This window comes from Rhinopithecus bieti, unplaced genomic scaffold (assembly GCF_001698545.2).
Source record: "Rhinopithecus bieti isolate Rb0 unplaced genomic scaffold, ASM169854v2 scaffold_42948, whole genome shotgun sequence".
Taxonomy (NCBI): domain Eukaryota; kingdom Metazoa; phylum Chordata; class Mammalia; order Primates; family Cercopithecidae; genus Rhinopithecus; species Rhinopithecus bieti.
In genome coordinates this window covers 844,125-869,935 of record NW_016817872.1, presented here as the reverse complement: position 1 = coordinate 869,935, position 25,811 = coordinate 844,125, and the positions used below count along the sequence as shown (strand labels likewise).

The 25,811-nt window shown below is 43.3% G+C and overlaps 1 protein-coding gene across 1 annotated transcript in view; it reads left to right on the top strand.

Annotated features, from left to right (window-relative positions):
- Positions 1-25,811, top strand: part of ASTN2 (astrotactin 2) — a 384,514-nt gene that overhangs the window by 70,647 nt on the left and 288,056 nt on the right. The window contains exon 3 of the mRNA XM_017856274.1: positions 23,616-23,740. Coding sequence (XP_017711763.1) covers positions 23,616-23,740 — 125 coding nt within the window. The remainder of the gene's footprint in view (positions 1-23,615; positions 23,741-25,811) is intronic.

The window sequence follows — 25,811 nt, the reverse complement described above, 5'->3', positions numbered from 1 at the left end:
TGAGAAACCGAAGGCTCAGAAGAAGATGATTGGTCTCATCCATTGGGCCAATCAGCCATCTTTACTGGACACCTTCTACATTACAGGCCCTGTCCTATGTGCTGGGGAGACAGTGATATGTTCTGGGAAGATAAATATTCTGTGGAGCACATAATGATAGAATTTGCAGAGAAGTGGGTAATAAGACAATGAGCCCTACATTCTACCATGCAAGGGGTTTGACTGTTTTTTGAGGATGCTTGTTAACATACACAGATGGGGGCCCTTGTGACATTGTGTCTCACAATGAAATTCTCTACTAATATGTCTACATAAACACCAGAAGAAATACTCCATCCTCCTCCAGTCAAGCAACTCTCTCTATCCTCCATTTCTCAAACTCTCAACCACCCACATATCTCACACCCTGAGCCATGGGCTTGTTCTGTGACACCCATGCCCACCGTGATCCCAGTGGGCCAGGAACTTCTCATGTCTTCGGTAATTAAGTTCACGCATGCCAAAAAGAAAAATAGCTTCACAGATGCAGTCGCAAATTTTAGCTAATTAACCATATGGTCTGGATTGCTGACAGAGCGGGAAGGCACTCTGGGTAAGTGCTGGTTTCCTGGCTTCCTGCGGGGAGGGAGGACTATTAGGTGTGTTGCCACATTCTCCAACTCAAGGGCATGGCGTCTCACAACTTTGCACCACCTGCTTGGAGTCCTCTTATCAGTTTCCTTGCTAAGAACTGCCCTGAGGAAAGGAGTCCTCAAAAGAGGGAAGGAGAGGGGACTGGCCTATGGACAGGAAACGCTTTTCCCATTTCAGCAGGAGCTGTAGGCGGAAGCACTCTACTTCAGGGTGGAGGATTTGGAGAGACAGACCTAGCAAGTGAGACACAGTATGGCATAATATACAGCACCCTGGAAACCTGGACTTTAATCACAGAGTTGTCACTTATTGGCTCTGTGACCTTGAGTACATCACTTTGCCTTTCTGAATTTAAGCCACTCAGTTTCCCTTAGTGCAAAATAGCAGGATTGAACTTGCCAATGACCGTGTGTGTGTGTGTGTGTGTGTGTGTGTGTTTTATTCTGAGCATCTTATAGATAACTGGAGATACCAAGGAATGAGAGAGGGAAGTAACAGGAATGGAGGCCAAATTGAGCTGACTTTCCAGCTGCTGCTAGAAGAAGGCTGACTAGTGGAAGGGAGTTGGGGTAGAGTTTAGAATAAATATTTATTGGTACAAATTCACTGAATAGGTACCAGAGCTAAGCCCCAAGCCATGGGTTTGCAAGTTCTTTCAGTGGCTTTGGGAAATGGAAATCTGTTAGACTCAGAATTACTGGAGAGTCCCAAACAATTTAATGATAGAAATCATTAATATTACTTATTGAGAATGTAAATAACTTTATTCCAGAAAATGTGTTCTTTCTGTGACTTATATCATTTAAAATCATCACAACAACCTTAGAATGTTGATAATTTGATCCACATTTACTGATTAGGAAATTGAGGTTTAGATAGGTTCTGTAATAGGTCTGAGACCGTTAGCTTTGGCATCTGTTAAGACTAAGTTTGAGCCCCTAGAGCTTGCACTCTGCAGAGTTCCTAGAAATGTAGCTTAAATCAGCATGCTGCTCTCATTTGGATAGGACAGTGGTTAAGTGGCTGTCTGATGCTTGCTTGAAAGTTGGGTGACTGTGGAGGAGGACAAACTAAGTCCCAAACAATTTTTATCTGAAAAAGCACATGCATTAGTTTTACACAGCTACTGTAACAAATTACCACAGGCTTAGTAATTAAAAAAAACACACATGTATTCACTCACAGTTCTGGTGGCCACAACCAAACTGAGTCTTGTAGGGTTACCATTAAGGTGTTAGGAGGGCTTTCTTCTGGATGCTCCCAGGGAAAAGCCATTACTTGTCTCACTCAGCTGTCAGCATTCCTTGGCTTGTGGCCACATTACTCCAATCTCTTGTTCCATGTTTACATCACCTCTGTCTCTTCCGTACTCAGATATTCCTCTGTTTCCCACTTACAGGGATATACATGATGGTGCTTAGGGTCCACACAGATAATCCAGATACTCTCCCCATTTTTAAATCTTTGATTTAATGCAGATGGAAAGTTAAACTAGTAGAGTGTTCCTCTGCAAAGTCCCTTTTGCCACATAAGATACATTAGTTTGCTAGGGCTGTCAAAACAAAATGCCACCAACTGGATGGGTTAAGCAAAAGAAATTTATTTTTCACAGTTTTGTAGGCTAACAGTCCAAGATCAAGACATCAGCAGGGCTGGTTTCTTCCGAGGCCCCACTCCTTGTCTTGCAGATGGCTACCTTTTCTCTGTGTGATCACCTAGTCTTTCCTCTGTGTGTGCACATTCCTGCTGTCAATGTGTCCAATTTTCCTCTTCTTAAAAGGACACCAGTCAGATTGGATTAGGACCCATCTTAATGACCTCATTTTAACTCAGTTACCTCCTTAAGGGCCCTATCTCTGAATACAGACACATTCTGCAGTTCTCAGGGAGGGAGTGACTCCGAAAATTTCAGTATATGAGGATTTTCTTTTTGCAGGGGAGAGGGGATAATTCAGCCCACAACATAAGGTATCATTCACAGGTTCCAGGAATTAGAACCTGAATATCTTTGAAGGTCATTATTTAGCCTATCATTGCATTTTTCATTTAAATGGATCCAAAGGAGCTTAGGCCATAGCTGGGGCACTCAGATCTGGCATTGAAACTAAAAATTGGAAGCAGGAGTTGGTGGCAGGGGCATGAGCAAAAGTTAGCACCAGGAAGTTCAGAAGCAGGGTGGGTTTGAGTGACAAAAACTGGTTCAGAATGAAGGCTGTGAGTGATGAGTCCATGTCCAGGTTCTACTCTGACATGCTATTTCTAGATCAGAAGGTGTGGGGCTGGTGGGTTACAGGAATAGCAAGGGAAGAGAAGTTGATTTCTCCCACAATAATCTTGAGATTATTGCGTCGAAGTTCATGCTTGTGGGAGAGGTTAGACTATAAATTTTTTTCTCCTGGAATGATGTGATTGCAAGAATTCCAGCATTTTTATTTTTATTTTTTAGGTAATTAAACTAAACAACCCCTAAACACACTTTTCAGCTTAAAAGTCTATACAACAGGGATTGCCAAACTTTTTCTGTAAAAGGTCAAATAGTAACACTTCCAGCTCTAGGACACGTGGTCTCTCCCACAAGTACTCAACTCTGCCGGTGTAATACCCAAGGAACCATAAACAATGCAAAAACAAATGGATGTGGCTGCGTTCCAATACAACATTATTTACAAAAATAAGTGGACATCACACCAGTTAGAATGACAATCATTAAAAAGACAGGAAACAGCAGATGCTAGAGAGGATGTGGAGAAATAAGAATGCTTTTACTCTGTGGGTGGGAGTGTAAATTAGTTCAACCATTGTGGAAAACAGTGTGGCGATTCCTCAATGATCTAGAACTAGAAACACCATTTGACCCAGCAATCCCATTACTGGGTATATACCCAAAGGATTATAAATCATCCTACTATAAAGACACATGCACACGTATGTTTATTGCGGCACTGTTCACAATAGCAAAGACTTGGAACCAACCCAAATGCTCATCAGTGATAGACTGGATAAAGAAAATGTGGCACATATACACCATGGAATACTACGCAGCCATAAAAAAGGATGAGTTATGTCCTTTGCAGGGATACGGATGAAGCTGGAAACCATCATTCTCAGCAAATTAACACAAGAACAGAAAACCAAATACCGCATGTTCTCGCTCATAAGTGAACAATGAGAACACATGGACACAGCGGGGGTAGGCGGGGGGGTAGGCCTGTCACCGGGTGGGAGGGTCAAGGAAGGATAGCATTAGGAGAAATATGTAATGTAGATGAGTTGAGGTTTGATGGATGCAGCAAACCACTATGGCACGTGTATACCTATGTCACAAACCTGCACGTTCTGCACATGTACCCCAGAACTTAAAGTATAATAAAAAAAAATAGGTGGACATCAGATTGCCTAGAGATGTATAGTTCGTTGACTCCCACTTTGTAACAGTAGAATTTACTACAAAAAATACCTAGACTATGCATGTTATTATTAAATTAATATATTTTATTTTTAAGGCAGTTTTATCTTTATAGAAAAATTAAGCAGAAAGTACAGAGCTCTCATATATTATCTCCACTTTTCCTTCCAGTTTCTCCTCTTATTATTCACCATGCATTAGTGTTGTGAAATGTGTACAATGGACAAGCCAATATATGATTCAATATTAGTTAATAAAGCCCCCAGTTTACCTTTTGTGTTGTATAGTTCTATGGGTTTGAACAAATGCATAATATCATGTATCCACCATGACAGTATCATACAGAATATACAGAATACTTTCACTGCCCTAAAAATACCCTGTGCTCCACTTGTTCCTCTCTCTGCCTCTCTCCCTGAACTCCTGGCAACCACTGATCTTTTCACTGTCTCTGTAGCTTTGCCTTTTCCACAATGTCATATAGTTGGAACTATGCAGTATGAAGCCCTTTCAGACTGGCTCCTTTCCTGTAGCAATGTGCATTTAAGATTCCTCCATGTCTTCTTGTGGCTAGATAGCTCATTTTTTAAAGTTGCAGAATAATATTTCATTATATGGATATTTGTTTATTGAATCACCTATTAAAGGACATCTAGGTTGCTTCCAAGTCTTGGCAATTATGAGTAAGATCACATAAGCATGTGCAGAATTTTGTGTGGACATGTTTTAAAGTCATTTGGGTAGATATTAAGGAATGCATACAATTGCTGAATTTTGTGCTAAGACTGTTTAGCTTTTTAAGAAACTGCCAAACGATTCTCCAAAGTGGCTGTACCATTTTGCATTCCCACCAGCAATTAACTCTTTCTGTTTCTCCACATCTTTGCCAGCATTTGTTGTTGTTAATGTTTTGGATTTTAGCTATTCCAATAGTTATATAGTGGTGTTTTGTTGTCATTTAATTTGCAATTCTAGAATGACATGGGATGATATGTGTACATTCATATGCTCATTTGCCATCTGTATATTTTCTTTGGTGAGGTGTCTGTTCAGCTCTTTTGCTCATTTTTAATGGTACTGTTTGTTTTCTTGTTGAATTTTAAGTATTCTTTGTATATTTTGGATATGCTTTAGCAGATGTATGTTTTGCAAATATTCCCAGTCTATAGCGTGTCTTTTCATTCTCTTAACAAAGTGTCTTTCACAGAGCAGCAGTTTTCATTTTAATAAAGTTCAACTTAACGGTTTTTTCTCATGCATTATATATTTGGTGTTGTATCTAAAAACACATAATCAAATACAAGGTTACCAAAATTTTCTCCTATGTTATCTTCTAGAAGTTTTGTAGGTTTTACATTTAGACTTACAATAATTTTGAGTTATTTTATTTTGGGAAAAGTGTAGAATCTATGTCTAGATTTTGTCTTTCTTTCTTTCTCCTTTCTTCATCCTTTCTTTTTACTTGGCACATGGATGTCTATTTGTTTCAGCACCATTTGTCAAAAAGACTACCTCTTCTCCATTGAACTGCCTTTGCTTCTATGTTCAAGATCAGTTGACTAGATTTGCATGGGTCTATTTATGTGCTTTCTATTCTGTTCCATTGATCTCTTTGTCTGTCATTTCACCAGTATCACACTGTCTTGATTACTCTAGCTTTATAGTAAGTCTTAAATGTCAGGTAGTGTCAGTCCTCTGACTTTGTTTTACTTCTTCAATATTGTCTTGGCTATTCTGGCTCTTTTGCCTTTATATGAAAATCAGTTTGTCAAGCCTACAAAATAACTTACTAGGATTTTGATAGAGATTGCACTGAATCTATAGATCAAGTTGGAAAGAACTGACATATTAACAATATTGAAGATGAACATGGAATCTCCTTTTATTTATTTTGATCTTTTATTTCCTTCATCAGAGTTTTGTAGTCTTCTGTATATAGATCTTCTATGTATTTCGTTAGATTTATACCCAAGTATTTTATTTTTTGGTACTAAATGATATTTTGTTTTTAATTTCAAATTATAATTGTTTACTGTCAGCATATGGGAAAGCAATAGACTTTTGTATGTAAATCTGTATCCTGCAAGCTTGTCATAATCACTTATTAATTCCAGCAGTATTTTGTTGTTGATTCTCTGGGATTTTCTGCTGCATATTATTTTTTAAGACCTAAATCACATTTCTAATAATAATAGTAATAACAATAACAATAGTTAACACCTATGGTGCACACGGTATGATGTGCAAGGTGCCATGCTGCATGCATTATCTTGTTAATTCCACAACAATTCAGCAACACTGTTATTTTGTCCCCATTACATATCAGGAGACTGAAACTTAGTAAGAAATTCTAACTTGTCCAAACTTAGAGTGGAAGCAGAACTTTAACTCTGAACTTCTTACTAGGAAATAAATAACCATAGTAACAGTAACCACCTCACAGGCAAATATATACATAGGCTATTTATAGTTATTGTTCCTTTTACCACCCATGAACCACACAGGCTATTTATATGCATTGTCTTCTTTTAATCCTCATAATTGAATTTATAAAAGTAGGTACTATTATGATCCTCAATTTACGAGTGAGGTAACTGAGTCTCCTGGAATTTAACAACCTGCCTAGGATACCACATCTAGTAAAAGGTATGATTTAAGGCCCTCTCTCTATGAGTGGAGTAGGTTATTATAGACAAACCTGAGGCTCAGCGTGATTGTGTGATTGTATGTGGCAACATAACCAGTATCTAAGAAGGTGGGGAAGCTGGATTCAGGATCTTACAAACTGGATTCAATTACATTTGTATGTCAAATTTTGAAAAGGACAAAAAATCTATTCATTAATTGGATTTGTATTTTTCTAGGCCTTTTTAAAGTCTTGATATCCCTTAGTGTTAAGGAGCACTTAACAATAATTTCCAACTGTCCTGTAACAGCGTGTACACTTCACCTTTGTTATGAAGCAAACTGGCTAATGTCCACACTAGCTGGGTTCTGCTTGTGGCTCCAACTTATGACAGGACTGCTGGAATTGAACAAGAAGGAATATGCGAGATGGTCAGGGCTCCCCATTAGGCAGTGTTGCAGAAAGCACATGCAAATATTACTATATTACTGCCTTTCTATTGTCCTTGGGTGTTTTCTTTCTCCATTGCTAATGACTAATAAAAAAAAGAGGAAAAGAGGAGAAAGAGAGAGAGAGAGAAAGAGTGAACAAGAAAGCAATTGCATTAGATTTTCTTCTACTGCAGCAGGTTTCTCATCATTAGAGGTGGCTATATGGATAGACTTCCAAGGTGCCCCAGGGAGAGTGGGAAAGACAAAAGGGAAGAAGAAACTTTCAGAAACGTGACCCCAGCCACAAATTCACACCAGAACCAGCTGTATTTATGCCATATGTTCTGATTCCAAAGTCCATGTTATGACTTGGTTTTAAATGTTAACATTCAAAAAAGTTCTTTCTTTCTAACTACTACAAGGAATGAAGTAACAAATGAATTGATGCTGTGTGGTCAGTTACAACGTGGCTTTGATTATTTTCTATCTTTTGCTTTAAGAGTTTTTTAACCTTATTTTTTCTTTAATTTGCTATCCAGTCCACTGAAGGCTCAATTCTACAAACATTTTCGAACTGGATACCAATTATGCACTGAGTACTTTGTTAGGAGCTGCAGAAGGAGAGAGAAAACACAGTTAGTGTATTAGACTATTTGCATTGCTATAAAGAAATACCTGAGGCTGGGTAATTTCTAAAGAAAGGAGTAATAATTAGCTCATAGTTCTGCAGGCTGTACAAACATGGCTCCAGCATCTGCTTTTGGGAAGGGCCTTGGGAAGCTTATAAGCACATTGGGAGGTAGGGGGATCTAGGCATGTCACATAGTGAGAGTGGGAGCAAGAGAGAAAAGGGGAGGTGCCACACTCACTTGAACAACCAGGTCTTGTGTGAACTAACTGAAAGAGAACTCACTTGTCACCTCATTGTGCTAAACCATCCATGGGGATCCACCCCTATGATCCAGTCACCTCCGACAGGCTCCACCTTCAACGCTGGGGATTATGTTTCAACATGGGATTTGGAGGGGATAAACATCCAAACCCTATCAGTTAGTTCCTGCCCCGCAAAAGCAGGGAAATAGACAAACCATGGCAATTTCAGTGCATGCCTTGATAGGAAGGGAGATACTCAACTTATGGTGCTGGGAGCATCGCTTTTAGCTTTACCAACTCCACCAGAGGTTGTGGGTAAGTTCTGTAGTTAGGAAAGAATCAAATTTACCAGTGGCAGGGGGGAAGGATTCCCATGATGTAAAGAAAATAATCCCAAATTAGTGACCATATGTCCCGTATTCTCATTATAGCTCTCTCATTTGGCTTGGACAAATTGTGCATGCTGTCAGGGCAAGAGGAGAAGAAAAGGGTTTGAGGTCCATTTACATCCTTCTTATGCCTAATCACAACAAGCTTTTTGAGTATGTTAAATTAAAACGCGCTAGAGTGGTGCATTTTACAGCAGCAATAGCTACCGTTTATTGACAGCCTGCTATTTTCAGGCCTTCTGAAAGCAATTCATTTTATGGGTTCTTTTCATCTTTACAGCAAGTATGTGAGGCAAGGATGACTATTATTTCCATTTTTCTGATGAGGAAACAAAGGCCCAGGAAAAGTTCAATGTTTTGTCCAACTAGAGCTACACAGGGGATGGGAGGTGGACCAGGATGCAAATGCGGGTGTGTGACTGCAAAGACTGCTTCCAAAAAGGTGAGAGAGAAGACACAAGGTGCCTATGAGAATAGGTCTTCCCATCTTGAGAACTTTCCCTTAGCCCTTCATACTGGAGCCATGTGGGGACACTTGCATTATTCAAATAAATGACCTCAGGGCTTAAACACTCCCTAGAGATGGGAAATGACTTGCTCAAGATCACATAGCAAGTTATTGGCACAGCTTGATAAAACTTGGACATCCTGGCTCCCTGTCCAGGACAGGATTGGGTGCATAAGGAATGATGATAACATGCACTAGGATTCAGGGAGAGTTAGTCGCCTTCACCCTTGGACTCATCTGGCAAGTGTTTTACATACTGTGTGTCTGCTCTTATTCTAGACCCCTGAGATAACCATGATATGAATGGAGTCCAGGCCTTGCCCTTGACAAGTGTGTAGTGGAAGGGTGATGTGGGATAGAGGATTCCTAAGATTAGATAATACTCTGAACACTGGAATATGAAGATCCTAATTGAACTGGAAACATATTGAAAGTTGCAGGGATATGGGCTTCTGCCTTTAGCTGTGATAAAATAAGCAGCTAGACCCCTCAGGGATTGAGGGAGGTAGTCTGCATCCTGCAGCCCTGGAGTTAAGGCTGGAGCTGGAGCAGGAGGGCTGGACTAAGAGGTGCCCCTCATCAAGGAGCCCAGCTGCCACTTTGAACCAGGGAGTTACTCGTTCTGACCCTGCAGATCTGTTAAGGAGGCCATCGTTAGGTTTCAATTTGTGTTTAGCTTCTGGGGCAAGGCTAATCTTCCTCTCTGAATCTCATTTATAGCATCTGGAAAACAGACATAATGATAACACTTTGTCAGAAAAATGCCTAGCAATGTTGACTTTTCTCCAGCCACATCTCTAAAGTTTTATGTCAAGGTGTGAGGGCCTTTCACTCTCTTCCTTGAGTAGCGGAGGGGAAAGTTCTGGAAGAGGCTCTGGTGACAGCAGCTCAGCTTGTTCTCAGTGTTATGACAGGACAAGGAATCCCAGTGCTAATACACACAGGCAAGGAGATGGAGGGCGAAGTGGCCAAGGAGAAGATAATGTTTCTCTAGCCTGCAATTTCTTTCAATTTCAGGGATCGCAATTACCAGGGCAGAAGTTAGTAACAGCCATGCCTGGAATGCTTAAGTGAGTGTGGTGCCACTGATGGAAATTGTTTTGCATTTAGAGAGGGAAGACATGTGCTTTGTGTAACGCAGGCTTCACTCTGACTCTGTGTATGTATGGGGGTATGTGTGGTGTGTGTATGTGTGTGTGGGTGTGTATGTATGTGTATGTGTGCTCATGCACACCTGTGTATAAATGAGGATGGCAGGAAAGAGGGAAGAAGACCAGTGTGGCTGTGGTTGGAGAGACAGGTGGTAGAGTGGAGGCAGGTAGCCCTGATTCACTTGTACATGACTCCAGGAAAGTGATTCTTACCCCTCCGAGCCCCAGTTCCCTCACCTCTGGCAGGGAGATAATAATACCTAACTCACAAGGTTGTTGAGAGGGTTGGAAAGAAAGCCTGGAGAGAACCTAACACATGATATACATTAGCAAAGGGCATCCATCTAAGACATTCAACCAGCGTCGGCATTTACAACAAGTCAACCTTTACTTTTCAGGATTTCATTTGGGGAAAAATTAAACATTTACCAGCATATTTTTGCATAGTGTTTAAGAATATGAAGTTAAATTGTTCAAACCTCACCTTATAAGTTCTGTGCATTTTTCCTCTTTTATGTCTCTGCTCCCTCACTAAAAAGAAGCAGAACAAGAGTGCTTACCTTGCATGGTTGTTGGGCATGTGAAATGAGATTGTATATGCAAAGCCCTTAGAATAATGTCTAGCACATTGTAAACAATGAATAGATATTAGCTTTAAAAATGATACTTGTTATTCTATGTGCTAGATATCTAGGGAAGGGAAGGAAGGATGGCAAGGGAGGCAGAGATGAATAAGGCAGTGACTAGGCCCCATGGGAGGGAAATTGCAGTACCACAGCTGAATGGATTGTCTCCCCTACATTGCCATTCAGCTAAGAGACATTCAGCACTTTATTGAATTAGCACTTCTTGAGCCCCTAGTGCATGCATCAGACACTGCGTTAGGGGTGGGTGCACAGCAGTGAATAAGACAGACGTAATTCTTGCTCTCGAGTGCTCATGGTCCAATGAGGGAGACAGAGGGTGACTGGGAACAACAGTCCAGTGTGAAAATGCTAGCATAGCAGGAGAACAGGGGCTGCACAAACACAAAGAAGGAACGTCTAACTCCCAAATGAAAGGAGGGGCACTGACAAAGTCCTCCTAGGGAAAAAGAAAACTAAAAAAAAAAAAAAAAAAAAAAAAAAATTCCTAGAATGTGACAGGCAGAATAATGCAAGATGCCCATGTCTCAATCCCTGGAACGCATGAATAAGTTATCAGTTATCTTACATAGAAAGGAGAACATTCAGAGTGCAGGTGGAATAGGGTTGCCAATCAGTTCATCTTGAGATGAAGAGTCTCTGGATTAACCAGGTGGCCCCAATGAAATCAAAAAGATCTTTAAAGAGGAAGAGGGAAGCAGAGGACAGGATGAAGTGAGTGTGTGATGTGAAAAGGACTCAATTGGCCGGGCGTGGTGGCTCACGCCTGTAATCCCACATTTTAGGAAGCTGAGGTGGGCAGATCATGAGGTCAGGAGTTTGAGACCAGCCTGACCAACGTGGGGAAACCCCATCTCTACTAAAAAATACAAAAATTAGCTGGGCATGGTGGCGCATGCCTGTAATCCCAGCTACTCAGGAGGGTGAAGCAGGAGAATCGCTTGAACCCAGGAGTCGGAAGTCGCAGTGAGCTGAGATGGCACCGCTACACTCCAGCCTGGGTGACAGAGCAAGACTTTGTCTCAAAAAAGGACTCAATTTGCCTTGGTTGGCTTTCAGGGTGGAGGAAAGGGGCCATGAGCCATATGGACAGCCTTAAGAAGCCGGGGAAAGGCAAGGAAGTCAACTCTCCCCTAGAACCTCCAGAAAGAGTCATCTCTGCTGACACCTAGAGGTTAGCCCAGAAGCCCATGTCAGACTTCTGACCTACAGAACTATAAAATAAATTAATGTTGTTTTGAGCCACTAACATTGTGGTGATGTTTTATAGCTGCGATAGAATGCTAATACATGGAGCTAATGACCTATTTGTGTTAGAAACATCATTTCAGAAAATCGTTCTGGCTGCAAGATAGTAAACGAATTGGAAGGGGCAAGGCTGAATTCAGAAAGCACGGTTAACAGGTCATTGTAGTAGTCGCTATGGGAGGGGATGAAGGCCTCAAGGACAGCTATTAGGGAGTGTGTCTATACCAAACCCTGGAATCAGACTGTGAGGAGGAGGAGGAGGGATCTGAGGGAAACTAGTTATATAGATCCTTGCAGCACTGAACATTGAATCTGAGATGGAAAACATGTGCAGAGAACAATCATACCTAGCAGAGTTGGTGATCTTGAGATCAGAGTCAAAGTCAAGTGCTGTGGAAACAGAATGATATAGCTTCCAAAGAAGGGACTCAGTGACAGCTTTCTGAAGGAGATGACACCACGAGGTCTGTCTGGGAAGTCTGCAAGAGAGTGCAGAGGAGGTTGCAAAGAAACAAATACCTGGAAGGAGTTCACAGTTCAGAGAGGGTGTCAGGCAGGTAGAGAGGTCACTCTGCCTAACCCTTGAGAATGCACAAGTCAAAACAGGACTGGGTTGGAAATTAAGAATAGGGATTGAGAGTCAGTCCAATTCTGCCAAGAAAACACCTGCAAGGCCTTAAATAAGACACTTCTCTACACTGCCTCTGTTTCTTTTCCTATCAAATGGTAACAGTAATGCTCATCATTTCTGAGAGCATCAGATGTGTTTAGAGTGGACCCATGGGTATGCGCCACTGGATGGGCCAGTGAAGCAACTTTGCAGCCATGGTCCTTGAAACACCCTGGACAGTAGGGGTCACAAGCTGCATTCTGCCATGGAGCAAATGGCAGTTCTGAGAGCCTCCATCTGGGAGGTAACTTGGCCTGCTTGAAATGCTGGGGGTTAGGCTTGAGATCTGATCATCTTCCTGTGGGTCTCACAGTTAGCAGTTAAGCTGAAGTGGACTGACAGATAGCAGAGGCAGAAAGGAGGCCGAGGACATATGTGGCAGCACAAAACACACTGGTCTGTTTTCTAGCTGTGGTTAATGAACTCATGTATGTGTGGAGGGCTCTGGTTCTCAGTACTACTAATAAGCAAATCTTGGGGAGGCAGGTCCCCGGAGTTAGCACAGGAGCATGGGCTTGACTGCTTGGGCTCAAACCTGCTCGATAAAAAACCGGGACTCTTCTTTTACTCCCCACCACATGCAGTTGGCAATGGAGATCAGCAGGTTCTATTTCCTGACTCTCTCTCAAATCTGTGCTTCTTCTCTGTATTCTGTTGTCCACCTAATCAGTTATGTCTTGTCTGGATTACTGCAAAACCTCTTAACTGGCCTCCCTCCTTCCAGCCCTTTTTCAGTCCATCCTCTACCCTGTAGTCAGCCAGTCTTTCTGAAGCTCCTATCTGATGGTTTTGCTTTCCTGCTGAAAACCCTACAGTGGATCTCCTTACCCTTAGAATGAAGCCCACCTTCTGTCGCATCACTTAGAAAACCCATGAGATCTGATCCCTATGTGGCCTCCTCTTTCTCTATCCCATCCTTGCTTCTCACTCACTGCTTTAGCATCTTGAAACTTAGCTTATTGCAATTTCCAGAACATGCCATGTAAGTGTTATATCTGTGCCTCTTCCATTCACACACACACACGCACACACAGACACATACATGCCTATGGACTTTTGTGCATGCTGTTCTTTCTGCATGGGGCCCACCCTCACCGCCTTTTTCTGCCCTCTTCCTTGTTAACCCCTCCTAGTCTGTCAAGTCTAACCTCCTCCAGGGAGACTTCCTAACCTCCTCAGTCTACATTAAGTTGTCCTTCTCTTCATTTCCTTTGTCCCTGAACTTTCTCAATGAAACTTAGACTGTATCCCTCTAACCTATAACCATCCATTCTCACAGTCAAGCATTCAAAAATTATTTTGCTGCAACTCAGTATGCAAAAATACTGTTGTCTTAATTTTCTAAAACTGTCATAATAATTCTCTCAAGTTTTCATTTCACTGATAGCAAAATCATATTTCCTCCTGGTGTGGTGGCTCACGCCTGAAATCCCAGCACTTTGGAAGGGTGAGCTGGGCATATTATTTGAGGTCAGGAGTTCAAGACCAGCCTGTCTGACATGGTGAAACCCTGTCTCTACTAAAAATACAATTAGCTGGGCGTGGTGGCACACACCTGTAATCCTAGCTACTTGGGAGGCTGAGGCAGGAGAATCACTTGAACCTGGGAGATGGAGGCTCCAGTAAGCCGAGATCACACCAATGCATTCTAGCCTGGGCAACAGAGTGAGACTCCATCTCAAAAAAAAAAAAAATGTATTTTCATTTTTTGATTAAGGATACAAAACATTTTCTCTAGAGTAAACATTAAGTCCACTCAAAGTTGAACTCCCCACCTGTCTTGCCTCAGTTGCATTTTTCCCACCAGCCTTGCCTCTCCCTCTTACCAAACAATCTCCCCTACCCCTTAACTTGGCCTCAGAGAAGGCAGAGGTTGGTGAGGGAAGGTCTCTTGTACAAATGTGTTCTTGTGGATCCTTGCTGGTATTTGCTATGTGATTTTTTGGTTTGAGCTTGGCTCTGAGTGCTAGCAGTGGCATCCATTGAGGTATGGAAGGTCTTGGGTAGTTTTTTGAGAGGAGCAATGTGTTGGAACCCACAGCCAATGTCCAAAGTCATTAGGTCTCAACACTCTGAAGCCCCCTTTGTTCTAATGTTCTAATCCCAGCCTCATCCACCATCCCTGCCACCACGGGAGTGAAGGATTTATGCCAAGAGGTCTTTTTATTTTTAATTTTATATTTTCAATTGACATATAACAATTGTACATATTTATGGTGCCAGGAAGTCTTGACGGTTTTATCCCCTTTACCCTGTGCATGCAGAACTTGGCGGGAGTGGCACCAAATTCAAGTCTCTTCTTGACTTACTGCTACGCCTCCCAGGAGTTCCTGCTGGCTTGTTGAACAAGGGGCTTGCAAACTTCCCAGACTATATCCTGAGTCTAGGGGAGCAAACCCAATCACCCCTGCTCACCTGTCTCAAGATTCTTAAATATCTTAAGTGTTTATTGACACTACTCTTGTACTTGGGATGAATGAGGGGTGGTTTGACTTCCAAAAGGCCAGGAGGAGGGTCATTGAGGCACTCCCATCTGAACTCTCGACCACTTGACTTTCCTCTCCAACAATTCCTTGCAGCACCAGTGGTAGAAAGAAGAGCGTAGTACTTCCTTTTCTTATCTGGTGGGAACAATTGTGAGGCCATCACCTGCCCAATCTGTATATTAAAATAAAATATAATGATCTGAGTCAGCAGGACTGGCTTTTGATAGAGAAGGAAACTTCACTCTCAGCACAGGCTGGCTTTTCAAACTATTGTCCAGCTTGAAACACTGCAAAGTCAACTTTGAGAGGCAAAGCTCAGATAGGATTTCTGGAGAATGAAAAACATTTTAACATTTTCAAAACAATGATTTACCTTGCACACATGTGCACACATACATAGGAGGCATTTGTAAACATGTGTGTCTCCTATCAGGCTGTGAGTAACTGGAGGACAGAGAATGTCATTTTTATTTTTGTATTCCTAATGCCTGACAAATAACATTAAATATTTGTTGAGTGAATGAATGAATAAATGGCTAAATGAAAGAATCACTAAATCTTGAGTGCTTGACCAGAGAACTTAAACTATGACACATAATTAAGAAGTAGAGCATATGAAAACAGTTTCTAACTGCTGCTTAAGAAGGGCAGAGCTTCAGGGTGGGCTGGTACCAAACAACCAGTGTTAGCGTCAGTTTATCACCACCAGACCCTATAGGTGTCTCCAGCACCCGTAGAACAGCTACAAAATCTAGCCCAGCACCTCCCAGCCTGAGGTTCAGACAAACGTTTTGTACCAGCCTGTTCCTCTCAGTTCCAGAGAAGGACAGTGGCTTCTGCACATCATACAGCTAGCCAGTGACAGAGCCAAGATGAGAACACAGGTCTCCCAACTGCTTGTTCTCAGAGGACACCAACTCTCAGCCAAAGTTATCCTTGTCATATGGCATAAAGGCTCAGTTCAGTCAGAGAGGAGGGATGGGGCACAGTGTACACCAGGGAATATGTCCTCATCAGCTTTGGGATTTTAAGGCAACCTTTTTTGAGGCTTCTGGCCAGTGTAGGAAAAGCCAGAGAACCAGGCAAGGAGAGCAGGCCCCTCCCTGCAAACTCAGTAGCTCCCAAGCCAAGGCTCCTAGCTTTCCCTCAAGGAAGAAAAGACTGCAGACAGTGCTGGCTGGCTCTAAGGTGATTTACCTTCCTGAAATACCTCAATTTAAATGCTAATTTCCCTAGAACCAAGGGGTGATGGCTCTTGCAGGCTGGTTGCTGTGTATTAATGTACCCAAAACACACATATTCTTAAAAGAGGGTGGCAGGCAGCAAAGACCTGAGGAAGGGTGGAACAGAGTGGCAGAGGAGTCCAACTTCCCTTGTTTGTCTTTGCTGTCAGCATGGCTGATCAGAAGGAAGCTAGACATGGTGCATCCTCAGTGGAAATGTTTTGTAGGATTTCTGTCATTTAGAGGTCATATGCAGGTAGCCTGAGAGGGTAAGGAGACCTTCCCCTTCTATTTACACATGGTTCAACAAATGCTCAGGGGCATATACAGTCAGATAGGCACTGTGCTGGACAAGCTAGCATTAAAAATAATTTTACGGCCGGGCATGGTGGTTCATGCCTGTAATCCCAGCACTTTGGGAGGCTGATGTGGGCAGATTATGAGGTCAGGAGATCAAGACCATCCTGGCTAACATGGTGAACCCCATCTCTATTAAAAAAAAAAAAAAAAAAAAAATTAGCCGGGCGTGGTGGCCGGCACCTGTAGTCCTAGCTACTCGGGAAGCTGAGGCAGGAGAATGGCGTGTACCCAGGAGGCGGAGCTTGCAGTGAGCCGAGATCACACCACTGTACTCCAGCCTGGGCGACAGAGCGAGACTCTGTCTCAAAAAAATAAATAAGTAAAATAAAATAACTTTACATAATTCCTCCTCTTCACGCATTGAAGCTGAACTTATTATCCCTATTTTACAGATGAAATCACTAAGGATCATAAAATTTGAAGTGATACTCCTGAAGGTCATACAGCTAGAATTTGTATCCATGTCTGTATGAGTTCTAAGCCCATACTTTCTATCACTAGATCCAAAGGCCACATCTGGAATCTATTTACAAACAAGATGCATGAAAGTAAAGTGATAGAAAAGATGTATTTCAGCTGGGGAAAACTGGAATGGTATTACGGAAATGATGGTTTTTCAATGGGGCCCTTTGCTGCCCACTGGCATTGTTCATTTTAGAATGTGCCCACACCTCTACCTCTACCTGAATGTACATATGCACACCAAGAATGGGAGGCCCAACCAACCCTTTTCTTAGGGAGATCGTCTGTTCCCATCCAGTCCCCACTCACTCAGTGGCCCCTGGCCCCTCTGTCCAAGGTCCATGGGAGCCAGAGTAGGTATGTACTTAGGAATTTAGGGGAAGAAAGTAGGGTTTTGGAGCTTCTTATGGAATATTAGACTCAAATCCTCAATACGCTTTAGATCCTGAAGCATTCTGGGACTCTATGGCAAAACATCAGAAGGGGCTTCATCAATAGATGTAGGTCATGCACATATTACCACTGTCTCTGGGTTTTCTTCCTTCACTGCTTCAACAAATGTTCATGGTGCACCTAGTTTTTCTCAGTTTTACTCAGGTACTCAGTTTGCACTGCTGGGCCCTGAGGAGGCAGCACTACATCGGACAGGCATAGTTTGGGGCTGCATGGAACCCACAGTCTAGTGGGAAAGACAGGTGTCCAACAACATCTCCCATGAGCACAAACATCATTAGAAATGATAAAGCCGTTCATAGAGGAAAACAGCAAGATACGATAAGGGTGTGTAACAAAAGAACTGATTCCAGGGAGAGTTCTTAAAAGGCAGAGAAATAGTGGATGGTCTGAATGATGAGTAGGAGTTGTCCAGGTGCAGAGGGAGAGCAAATTCCAGAGAGAGGGCAAATTCTAAGTGGGTCCTTGTGGGGGATGGGAGCATGCCCCAGAAAAGGAACTTAAGGACAGTCAGAGCAGGAGGAAAACAGTGGCCCAGGGGGCTGTGGCTCAAACAATAAGGCAGCAGGAGTAAGCAGACAGGGTCTAGATTATGAGGGATCTTGTAGACCTCAATGCGACATTGATTCTCTCCTGGTCTTCATGAATGGAGGCATCTCCTCTGATTTTCCACTGCTGTGTCCCTAGCACCCAAAACAGTTCCTGAAAAAGGGTAGAGCCCCAATAAGTGTGATATGAAGGAGACCTCTCACTGCCAGAGTCCCTGGGGCCCAAGATCTACTATTTTAGAATTGATGAATTGTTTCCCTAGAATGTCAACTGAGATTGAACTGTTTTTATAGATACATCTGGGAGATGCTTGTCTGTGTGTTTGTGTGTGTGTGTGTGTGTGTAAGTGAATGTTGTGTTTCAAGCAGCAGCAGAGCCACTGTTTGTTTAAACAAGCATCTCTCAAAAATGCCTTCTTGAAAGCACACTCCACTGTGGTGGTGAATAACAGAACTACCTGGTCTCATCTCTAAATGAGTCAAGCTCTCCCAGGGATCAGGAGCACAGGCTTGGGATCGATTCACTGAGCATGTACGTACTGCGTGCTGGGCTCTCAGCAGGAAGATAGGGGTGTTAGAATCTGGTCTTGGCCACTGCTGCTTTCTAACCGTGGACCTCAGTTGGATAAGTTCCTTAACCTCTCTGAACATGTTTTTTCATCTATAAAATGGGAATAATGATAGTACTTGTCTCACAGAGTTCTTATGAGTTTAAAATGGCATACACACTCCTATATCTGTTTTAATTTCAATAGTTTTGGGGGTACAAGTGGTTTTTGACTAGATAGATAAGTTCTTTGGTGGTGATTTCTGAGATTTTAGGGCACCCATCATCTGAACAGTATACACTGTATCCAATATGTAGTATTTTTTTTTTTTTTTTTTTCCGGAGACAAAGTCTTGGCATAATCTCAGTTCACTGCAACTTCCGCCTCCCAGGTTCAAACGATTCTCATGCTTCAGCCTCCCGAGTAGCTGGGATTACAGGTGGGTGCCCAGCTAATTTGTGTATTTTTAGTAGAGGCGGAGTTTCACCATGTTGGCCAAGTTAGTCTTGAACTCCTGACCTCAGGTAATCTTTCTGCCTCGGCCTCCCAAAGTGCTAGGATTATAGGCATGAGCCACTGTGCCTGGCCCCAATATGTAGTCTTTTATCACCCTTTTTCCGACCTTCCCCCGCCAAGTCCTCAAAGCTCATTACATCACTCTTATGCCTTTGTATCCTTATAGCTTAGTTCCCAGTTATAAGTGAGAACATAAAACATTTGGTTTTCCATTCCTGTACGCTACTATATCTTGACACACTGCCTTGAATATAGAAGATGGTCAACAAATGCAATCAGTAAATCTCAGTAAATATTATCATATTGCTAGGGTTAGTTACCTAGCAGCTTTTACTACACACACACACACACACACACACACACACACACACACACGTTGGCACATGAACTACAGCATTACTGATGAGCAAGAGATATGATCAATAAATAAATATTGTCCATTATTTCTGTCTTCCTATCATATGAATTAGTTGTGTGGTAGTTTTTACTACACACACACACACACACACACACACACACACACACACACACAGGAGCGCTGAGAATCTGAATTATTCCTGAGCACCCAAGTTTAAGCCAGAACCCTGCCAGCTCCCTGGTCGCCTCTCCCAGGTGGGTGGATTCTGCAGCTGCTGTCTGGGCTTCCGTCTGAGGTTCTCAGGCCAGCGGAACTTGCCCAGCAGCTACTCTTCTCGTCCGTGTTTTGCCTCCCAAAACAGCTGATCGATGCAAAGGCCCCGGGCGCCCTCTGCTGGCAGAGGCCTTGCAGGACTTGTGGCCATCGCCCAGGCAGTTGCAGAGGGACCCCAGTACCTGAGAGACCATGCCATTGCTGTGTTGTTCATTCGGGCTTCATCTTCGCCTACCTGCCCCCCCTCCTTCCCAGCCTTCCATATTGGCTGGCTAATTCTCACCCCTCCATTTTCTCTCTCTTTCTGCATTTCTCCAAGTCCCCCTGTACTTTCTGAAAGCTCAGGAGGGAAAACCTTCCTCCGAGAAGGGGTGTCCTGAGCCAGGCCTCTGCCTCCTGAGTTTGCCCACTCTACTTCCTGGCGTTGTCCCATTGGGGTCAGATTTCCTTGCAGAGCTAAGATGGACTTGACAGGAAGGCAGAAGGATTGGAGGAGAGGGACATGGGGATAGAGAAGGTGGCATTACCTTCCCTCCTCTGCAATTGTAAGAACATTTCTAGATATTTGAAATGGAGACCCTTGGGTGGTAAAGTGAAAGATAGATTTGCCTTCAGATCTCATTTCCCAAATACACCCAGTGTGTAAGTCCATAGAAAATCCATTTCCTTGTCGGTTAAACGGGGAATATATGCCTATCTTGTGGCACTGGTGGTGGGGCTTGAAGAGGTCACATAGAGAACAGAGCCTGGGGCATGTGGTGAACAGCTAACTCTCTCCTCTCTTGTAGGAGCAGCAAGGTCCTCGTCTTGGCTGCAGCCTGTCTGGGCTCAGCACATGCCCAGGCACTATGGCCCTTCCAGCTTTGACAGCCTGTGTCTGTCACAGGCAAGTCCTTCCGTATCCTGTACCCAAGCAGTGATGAGGATGTCTTTTGAAGACATCTACCATGACCTGTTAGAGAAACAAAGACTCTATGCCAGGCATACAGTAAATATTAACCCTTCTATATTCAACTATCTGAGTGAACGCTTAGGGAAAGGCAAGCTGAGAAATAAAACCATAATCTAGTCATGTTTAGTACATAATAAAGTACAAAATATACTCGACTTAAGCATTGGGTTTGCTTTTAAACCTGATAGAATTCTGGAAAATTTAAAGGCCAGATTGAATCAACTTTAAAACTTAAATCATGGTTGAAAGCAATGTATTACTAAATTTTGATCTGGGGCCAAACCACCTGGGATCTCCCACTTCCCAGCCTTGTGGCCTTAGGTAGTTACATAACTTCTTTGTTGTTCAGCTTTTCAATGTCTAAATGGGGAATGTCCTACTTCATAGAGTTGGGTGAAGAGTAAGTATTGGCAACTGTGCCTGGTGCATAGTAGGTGCTCAATAAAAGGCTATTGTTATTGTTGCCACTCCACTAAGGCCAGCTGAGTAGCTGTTATGATCCCCATGTTACAGAACAGATCATTAAGATTTGGTTGGTTTGCTCCAGGTTACACAGCTAGGATGCAGTGTGGGCAGAACTGGAGCCCAGTCCTCATAGGCTCCTCTCAGCTTCCAAGGCTGAGCTACCTCCTTACCCTCACTCTGGCCTCTCCTGCCCAGAGTGAAAACAAGTGCTGGGGATCTTGCAGGGAAGAGACCTTGTGCAGCAGCACCTGGCACATGCAGAATTCCTGATAGCAACCCCTACCGATTGTTCTGCATGGCCATTTTCGTGTTTTCCCCACTAGGCTGAGAAGATCTAGAGGACAAGGGGACATGTCAATCTGTCTCTGTGTTCTTAGCACCCCCCAGCACAGGATTCCACCCAAGTATGTGCTCAGTGCTTGCCAGTTGACTGCCTAGGGCATGGACTACCCCTTCATCCTGCTACATCTTTCAGGGAAAATCTATCACCAGAGACCACCACATCACAAGGGAGGAATGAGGACATTTAGTCCTGGCTAGGGTTACATGTTATGTGGAGGTACTTCCATTGACCAGAAGCCTGTCTTTTTAAATTCACATTGCTATTCCACACTCCCAGATTTGCAGACAAACACCAACCATCTAGGTAGAACCCATTATCACCTGCACACACAGACATAAACAAGGATGACTCCACAGACAGTCATGGCACACCCACACACAATAGCATGTTTAAATGGCGAGTGTGGGCCTTAAAACTCACCATCATGCACATGCATCCTGGGCAGAAAGTCTCAGGCCCAGCCAGACCAGCTCCACCACCTGTTAACACCAAATCTCATGTTACTTATCTTCAACTTAAAGATAATGGTATCTATCTTTTGGGATTGCTGTGAAGATTAAGTGATAAAATGTGTGTAAAGTATTTAGCTAGATTCTAGCAAACTATAAAGATTCAATGAATAATACAGATGATAAAGACAATGATGATAATGATGGTGATGCTGGTGGTACTGAAGATGGTGATAAAGTCACATCCTCTGGACTCAGAAATGAAGAAAGTGTTCATTAAATGGATGAATTGATAATGAGCTTCAAAGGTGCCTGGAGTGGGGTGCAGAGATGTTGAGCAGACAGGAAGGTGACCCAAGCCACTCAACACTTTTACAGGTGCTTTTGAACTGCCTGAGATATAGGCTTCAAAGGCATTGCTTTGGCATCATGTATTGTTGTTTTCGTGCTTCTGATTTTCATTTCAAGGTTGACCATTCCATGTGTCAAAATGAAGTAATAAACATCCTCCTTTTGTTCTTCTCCTCCCCCTTCTCTTCTCTCCTCCTCCTCTCCAGACTATAATTCGTGTGTTAATGCTGGGGATTTCTGAATATAAAGGGGCCTCAGAAGTCATATTTAATATGGAAAAGCTCTCGATACCATCCATGTCAACTGGCTGTCAAGTTTTCTGCTTGCACACCCTCAGTAACAGGAAGCTCACCACCTCTCTTGGCAGGCTGTTAATTTTTAGGCAGGTCTACTGTCCAGAAGAATGAAATCTGCCTCCCTCTGCTGCATTGTTATTACCATCCTCTCAGAACTTTGTTCATGGTTCAGTTCGCTGGGGTCATTCAGAGGTCTGTCTTCTGTTCCCTGGGACTGGCCTGCAGGAAAGGGATAGAGGCACCTAAAGAAGTTAGAGCAAGGGAAAGAGCACTAACCTGGAGTCAGAAGACATGGGTTTGAATCTAACCTATTAGGTTTTGATTCAGCAAGTCATTCTCTTTCTCCAGACCTCAGTTTCCCCATCTGTAAAAGGAAAAGTTAGAGCAAAAAAAAAAAAAAAAAAAATCTTAGGGCCCTTCCATTTTACCAAACATCTGTTTTCCAAGGTTTGTTTGTTCTTTTTTGTTTTTCAGCCTAATTTTGCCCCCTTGTTCTTCAAACACTACACACTATTCTCAGTTCTCACATCCTAGTTCAATATTGCCACTGCTTATGCCAGGGGACATTTAGCAGCCACATATACAGTTTGTAGAGCATCAGAGAGTATCTTAAATAATTGGTAGGTTTTTCCCATTAAGCGCTTACAACAGCCCTTAGATCTGAGTCTCACTTTACAGACAAGGAAACTGAGGTTCTGAGAGAAACAGTAGCATGCTTGAGGTCGTACAGCCAAGTAAGCAGTGGGGCTAGAATTTGAACCCCAGCCTGCCTGATTCAGGAACCTGTAGTTAGCACCATGTTCTCAGAGTTGGGATTCAGGAAACCAGAGGCATCACAGCAAAGCCGCCCACCATGAGTCTTTATTCTGACTACAGCATCCTGCCTCCTTGCCCTGCAGCCCCCAGTAGCCTCCACTTCCTCGATTTGGCAGTCTCTCTGCTCCTCTCCACAGGGAGAACAACTTCATCAAGGACTTTCCCCAGCTGGCCGACGGGCTGTTGGTGATCCCGCTGCCGGTGGAGGAGCAGTGCCGGGGGGTCCTCTCCGAGCCCCTTCCGGACCTCCAACTGCTCACTGGTAAGACACATGTGCCAGACCCTTCCCAGGTTTCCTGACCACACACCTAGTCTCCACACCTAGTGCGTATCAGTCTTCAGCAGATCCAAGATGGGCTCCATCAAGCCTCCTCCTTCCTGAGGAATGGGATGGGAAGGAACTTGCCCCTCTTGGGCTCCTGCTATTGGCTGTGCAGAACCAGGGACTTCCCTGAGACCCCAGACTTGGGACTGCAGTCATCTTTGAGAGGAGGTTCCTCTCTGAGAACAGGAACAATTTTTCTCAGTGAGAGTTTTGCCTCTGTGAATGAGTCTCAAAACACTTTTCATTCTCATTGACAACTTTCTGGTATTTTTCCACTTTTAGTATTTTGTTTTCTTGGTTCATTTTAAGTCATTCTAAAGGAAAAGAAGTGGACTCTCCAACCAGGAGCCCCTCCTGCTTGAAAGCACTTGAGTTACACAGCTCATTTTTGTATGTGGGCACTGTGCCATCTGTGGGGTGGGTATTATTTTTACCATTTGATAGATTAGGAATCTATACTTAAAGAGGTAGAAGGGACCAGTCCAAAGTCACACAGCATATCTGCCAGGACTAAACCCTGGGTGCTATAGCACCAAGTCTTTTGCCCTCTTCACTCCACTTTGCAGCTCCCTCACCCCTGCAACCACTTTCTCTCCCTACTGGGAAGTTGCCTTTTGCAGGTTTTCCTGAGACTCCATATTTTCTGTCCAACCCCAGGATGCTCTTTCCTCTTTTTGTGCTCCCAGTTCTTCTCCTACCCTTTTCTTAAGAAATTTCCTAAGATGTGAGGGTCCTGACTCTGCCTTTGAGACACTGTGGTTGCATGCCTTATCCACAGCCCAGGGAGAATAGTCACGGGGAAATCATCATGGGGAAGGATATTAGAGCTCTCTCACTGAGAGGGGAATTGTCCCCCAGGGAAGACCCCACAATGTCACAGACCTAGGTTTAAATCTCTGCCTGCCCTCCCCATCACTTGCAAGCCTGGGAAACCTCAAAAGAGTCATCTAACCCCTGTGAGCCTTTCCTGTGAAAGAGCATAGATGGAGGAGAGAACCCACATCGCTTAAGAGGTCCTGGGGTCCAGGCACTTTTTATGTGTTAAACCATGTAACCCTGCAAGGCCATTACTGTCCCCTTTAAATTGGCTAGCTAGGTCATGAACTCCTCCAAGGCCACGTGGCTACTCTATAGTCATGTCAGGATTTAAACATAGTTGGTCTCAACTCCAAAGCAGATGGCATATCCACTATCTTACATAACCCCTGACCTGTGCTATTTCAAAGAGGGACCCAGACGTAGATCAAATGAAATCATGGATATAAAAGACACCTTGTAAAATGTTACAAACAATTTCACTGCCTTCCTTAATTTTCATTTTTTATAAGATCATAAAATTTCAGAGCTAACATGGACTGCAAAGGGCATCTAGTCTAATCTTCCTTCCTGATGAGGAGTCAAGTCTATAATATCCTTCCTGAGTGGTTATCCCTCTTTGGATACCCCCAGTGATGGGGAGTTTACTACCTCCTAAAGCAGACATGTCCATGGTCTGTGAGGAGGTGCTGTGCTTTAATGGAAAGGCCCCTGAACCTGTCATTGATCGTGGTATGTCCCTGGACAATTTCCCTCTCTGAGCCTCAGTTTATTCCTCTAAAATATAGGGTATGGGCCGGGCGCAGTGGCTTATGCCTGTCATCCCCTCACTTTGGGAGTCCAAGACGGGTGGATCACCTGAGGTCAGGAGTCTGAGACCAGCCTGGCCAACATGATGAAACCCCATCTCTACTAAAAATACAAAGAATTAGCCAGGCATGGTGGCGGTTGCCTGTAATCCCAACTACTCAGGAGGCTGAGGCAGGAGGATCACTTGAACCCAGGAGGCAGAGGTTGCAGTGAGCCGAGATCTTGCCACTGCACTCTAGCCTGGGCAACAAGAGCTAAACTCTGTCTCAAAGAAAACAAAACAACACACAATGCCAGAAAAATAGGGTATGATAATTATTTTTTAAGGATTCTCATGAGAAATAAAGATCATGTATATAAAATGCTTGGCACACTATGGGTA